The sequence below is a fragment of the Microtus ochrogaster genome, linkage group LG7_11 (genome assembly GCF_000317375.1).
Source record: "Microtus ochrogaster isolate Prairie Vole_2 linkage group LG7_11, MicOch1.0, whole genome shotgun sequence".
In the NCBI taxonomy this organism is placed as follows: domain Eukaryota; kingdom Metazoa; phylum Chordata; class Mammalia; order Rodentia; family Cricetidae; genus Microtus; species Microtus ochrogaster.
Window position 1 is genome coordinate 2,292,200 of NC_022032.1, and position 5,191 is coordinate 2,297,390.

Sequence of the window (5,191 nt, forward strand, 5' to 3'; positions counted from 1 at the left end):
AACATAAGCAGTCAAGGAGACATACACAGGCATACTGGCTCACAGACCAAAACATACAGATATCACAGCTACACAGCCACACATATAAACAAATGTAGTCACACATATATGTGCACTCAGATACAGACACATATCCATACAGGCACATACATGCTCACACTTCATAGATCCACACAGACAAACATACTTTGTTCCTTTCTGTCTACTTGTCAGTCTGTGTGTTTCTCTCTCTCTCTCCCCCTCTCATGCACACACACAAACACACATACACACACACACCAGACACAAGTCTGCTCATTCAGTCACACAGACAGATATATCACTTATACAGCCATAAGACACGCAGTCACCACACATGTGATATCCATTCAGACACATCATCACACGCATACACTTGCAGACACACAGATGCACATAGATGCACACATAACATTCCACACATACACTCACAGATATGCAGGTATGTGCAGGTCCACACATAAATACAGACCACCAATACAGGCACATACAAAAGACATGCTTAGACACACACAGAAGACATGTACTTACACACCTAAGCAAACACGCACTCAGACACACACACCCATGCATTTACAGCCACAATTACAGTTTCTGCTGTTCCAATGACTCATTCCTGTTTGTTTCAAAGCCCTTGTCAACACTCTAACAGGAAGCAGTGTCTTTTCTGGCCTTGGTTCACACCTCTAGGTGAAGCCTATGAGAGCAGATAAGCTATAAATTCAGCCCCTACTGCTCAACTCCCCATACATGAAGGGTCACCTAAAACCGAGCTCGTGCTGGGAACTTGTGTACAAGCACGAAGGTGTCTGATGTGTCTGCAAGGGCACAGAAACCACAGACAGTGGGCCTCTCTTTAAAGTTAGCAAATCCAGCTTCTCAGGGAAATATCAGTTACATTCAGAGCTCCCCACGACAGTAGAAGAATGCGTAGCTAGACACATAACTTAGACCTTTCTCAGTAAATCCCACCTGCTGCTGGGCTTCCTTTTACTGTGAGAAGGTAGGAAGCTGGATCAAAAAATCAGTGAGCCCATGCTTTCTGACATGCCTAAAGAGAAAACCAGACCTAAGCCCTTAGTTGCTTGGAGGAGACACGAAGAGTGGCCTTGGCTTTAAGCTGCGAACACAATACTGCCTTAGCTGTATGACACTACCAAAATGGTTAACTACGACCTGTCCCTGTGGTGGACAGACAGACAGATACAGCTGAAAACAAAGTGACTGATCGCTAACTACAGAGGAGGAGGGAGCTTTGTCTGTCCTGGTGACATGGTCAAAGCCACTGTCTGGGCATGGAGGCCATTCTTCCTGGAGTTATATGTCATTGGCAAATTTCCTCAACTCTTGAAGCTTACAGCCTTGTGTGTACAGGGAGACATAAATGAGGACATGCTTGCTCTCACCACTTACATAACAAAAGTAGTTAGAGAATTATCTGGCCACTAGTACTAGCTCTTGGTAAAAGTTAGTTATTGCTATGGTCCAAATGAGCTAATATATGAGCTACTGAGCCCTTTATGCTTTATTTCTTTTATTACAAGATCTTACAATTGATTTGATTCTCCCCATGTCAGAAATAGAACTCAGGACTGAACTAATCGTCCTTTACATTTTTTTAAGATTTAATTTGGATTGCATGCGTGTGTGTGTGTGTGTGTGTGTGTGTGTGTGTGTGAATTTGTACACATTAGTGTAGGTGCCCACTGAGGGGAGAGGTATCAGATCAGGAGTTACTGGTAATCTTGAGTCACATGTGTTGTATCTGGAACCAAAACCAGTCCTCTGCAGGAACAGTGTGTGCTCTGAACTACTGTGCCATCTCTCTGGCCCCACAGTCTCCCTTTTCTGATAATGCCTACTTTCATCTGACATTATACAATGTTCTTCATGTACCTAAAATGTTCCTGCACAATCACACCGCTCCCACTCTGTGTTCTCCCCAAAGCAGAGACGAGTGCTTGGGACAACCTGCTGGAGGAGTTTCTGTTTTTCTTCCTTGTGCATTGGTGTTGAAATCAGAAAATAACAGCAAGATGTTGCCAAAAAAAAAAAAAAGTTAATACAACTTAACGTTCTTGTGTAAAAAAGTCAAGCCCTCACCACACTCTTCTGAAAAACAACAGCAGCAGAAGACAGAGTTCTGAGGGCCTGGGGTGGGTTAAACCCAGGCTCTCAGCTCAGCATCTGAGATGTACCTCCTTTATTGGGATGCATGGAGGAATGGATGGGCTGATGGGTTTCGAAGACATCATTTCACAAAGTGACTGTTACTGGCCTCAAACTCATGATCCTCCTGAGTGGTAGGATTTCAAGCCCAGACAGCCATGCCCAGCTCTGTCTTTGAATAAAGTGCAGCTTAAAAGTCCTCTGTGAGGCTTCCCATAAGGAACGGGAAACTTACTCCAAGCACACGCAGATAGCAGTTAGTTAGCTAGGTGTATCAGGCTGAGAGACAGGAGGATGGAGCAGAGGGCTTGTCCACAGCCTCCACTTTCATAATCATATTCTGGCTAGCTGACTGCTCCCTGTGAAGCCCTGCCTCTGTGGGTCCTAAATTCTTTTGATGTCATGGTTGTCTTTGAAAATCTGATAATGATGATGATGATGATGATGATTATGAATAATATTCCCAGAAAAAAATGGTCAAGGGCATTGCACACGCATACACACACACACACACACACACACACACACACACACACACTGCTAGAATAACTTTCCCTTCACCTTTTCCTTATTTCCTGGGAATGAATTTCAGGGTTTTGCACATGCTGGCCTGTGCAAATGATCAAACACTGTCTACAACCCTAAGGGTCCCATAAGGATGATTTGTAGTGACCTTCAGTAGCTTCATAACTAATAGCTGAATATAGCATTTTACCACCTTTCTTTCCTTTTATAAGTTTTGTACTTAAAATTCTGGCTTTTAACCCTCCTGAAGATTTCAGATAGTTCATGTGTTTTGAAATACTGTAGTCAAATTTTTGGTAGGTTTTCGCTGAAACAATTTCTGGAGATTGTTTTTGCTTTTCTGTTAAGAAAGCACAGTGGGCATTTGTGTATGCCTCCTTAGAAATGCTTTATTATAAATAATGCAGAAATAATGAAAGAGATGGTAAAGTTATACTAACCCACAGAAACTTTATCCTTATTTACTCTAACTTCAAATCAAACTGATCAGGAAGAAATAAGTGGGTACCCATGGATATCAGCTATGATGACAGAGGAGAGATTCCACAAACATGGAAATATATAATGGATATATAAAAGCAATGTTGGAAAGTTACTCTGTGGATAACTATATCCCTGCCACAACATTTAGAACTGGGGCAAAGAAATTCTGTAGACACTTGGTGCAATAATTTGTTTGGGGAAAGTTTGGCAGTCTCCACAAAACTGCTCTGAAAGCCCCTACAGCTTTAGACTCAGCCCCCTATTAAAGTTTAGAATGATCCAAACTTACCAATCTAGATTTTTTTTCCTGTGGGACCAATCAGCACAGACCAAGAGAAGCTACGTTTATATATAATAATTTATTAGGGCTGCGTATCACTTACAATGTGTAATAAATTATAAAGGCCACACAGCATCTTCTGAAGTCTCCCAAGCTCACTTTCTAGTGATGGCTGCAGTATCTTTAGGACATTTAATTAGATTAGATGTTAGCATTAGTCAGAGAGTAAAAAACATTAAAAAATTGTTCACAGTACTTCAGATTTATGGATAGCCCCATTATTTCAACTTTGTGCAAACCTGGTTGAAATGTATACAAATCCTCTAGAAACATGTAGACAGTGGTGTGGGTTTTCCTGGGCTGGGCAAAGCACCCAGTCCCCTGACTTTAACACCAGGCAATACACTTTCTTAGTCATTGTAACAAATGTAAGCAATCAATTACTGATCTCTAAAAATCTTGGCTAATAAACTGCATTGAGGTTTAGCCACATTTTAAACATTCAGATTTTAAAAACTCAGTAAACCATTCAGGTTTGTTATCCCTCCTCCTTCCTCCCTCTCCCTATCTGCTTTGACACATTTTTAAAAAAAGAAAAGGAAAAGAAAACAAAATAACAAACCAAACGACACCACCAAAAACCAAGTTCGGTTTTAGTTCAGTCTTAGGGCCTTGCTGGTGACCCTGGGTGCACTCTGCCAGTCCCGGTCTGTCTGTCACGTTCTGTTCCGTGCTTCTATCCTCTCCTACCAGAGCAAAGCCAGTTCTTTCTGGCCGGGAGAGTTCTCAACGCCTGCTGAAGGCACTTTACCCTCAGTCTGACAGCTCAGGGCTGCAAGGAGTTGGAGTCTTTGTAGCTGGTGTGCTCTGTCCCCTTCCATCCTCGGGGTCCTGATGGAAGAAGCGCTCAAGCATATGCACGCGCGCGGGACGCTGCTCTTGCCCGGGCTGGCAGGCTCGCTGGCTGGGTCTGTCTTTAAAGGTCCATTGGCGGATAAGCTCATGACCCATCCTGCTATGCTCAGTGCACCTTGATGGAATATTTCCGCAGTCTGAGGAACTGGAGAAGCTTGTCTTTGGTCCTCTTCTTCAGGGCCATGAGAGCTCGTGTTTTCTCCTCCAAGTCTTGATCGATGGCAAGAATGATCTTGGCCCGCTCCTCTGCCTTCTTGTCTCCAGAGTTCCTGAAGAGCCTCTGCAGGGACTGCTGGTCTATGTTTTCAAAGATGTTGCCCACAGCTTTCTTGCGAGAGGCCGTGTCAAAGTGGTAGCCGTGGATGGACGGGCTTACTCGGAGAGACGAGGACATGCTGGTGGCTTGGTGGCTTCTCTTTGCTTTCATCGACGTGGGTCTTCCCCCAGGTCAGCTTGAGTGCTTCAAGGGAGTGTGTGTAAAATCGTCCCTGGACTGCTATTTAAAGTGTGAACAAAGCTCCGGACTCAAATTACACTGGTGACGTCACGTTGATCCCAGGGAGGAAAAACCACAGAAAGTTAACAGTTGAGTTGCCAAATATCTGGCTCCGGATGTAGGAACGCCTTTCAAAGCTGGAGAGCCGGCTATGGGCTTCCCTCTCCACATCCCAGACAACAGCGCTCCTACAAACTGACTCTGCCTTCCAGAAGCTGAGGCCAGAAGAGACAAAAACAGTACAGAGTCTCTAAATCTCCACCACCAACTGAAGCAAAGGAGCCCTGCCAAGCTCAAGGGAGTTT

General features: G+C 43.9%; 1 protein-coding gene across 1 annotated transcript; it reads right to left on the bottom strand.

The window, feature by feature from the left end:
- Positions 1-3,535: 3,535 nt before the first annotated feature.
- Tcim (transcriptional and immune response regulator) lies at positions 3,536-4,846 on the bottom strand. Its single transcript, XM_005362435.3, has one exon. The coding sequence runs from the start codon at positions 4,815-4,817 to the stop codon at positions 4,497-4,499; it is 321 nt and encodes a 106-aa protein (XP_005362492.1). The 5' UTR covers positions 4,818-4,846; the 3' UTR covers positions 3,536-4,496.
- Between the last annotated feature and the right edge of the window lie 345 nt (positions 4,847-5,191).

Excerpts from the sequence above, each read along its gene's own strand:
- Tcim (XM_005362435.3), bottom strand. The coding sequence starts at position 4,817 with ATGAAAGCAAAGAGAAGCCACCAAGCCACCAGCATGTCCTCGTCTCTC.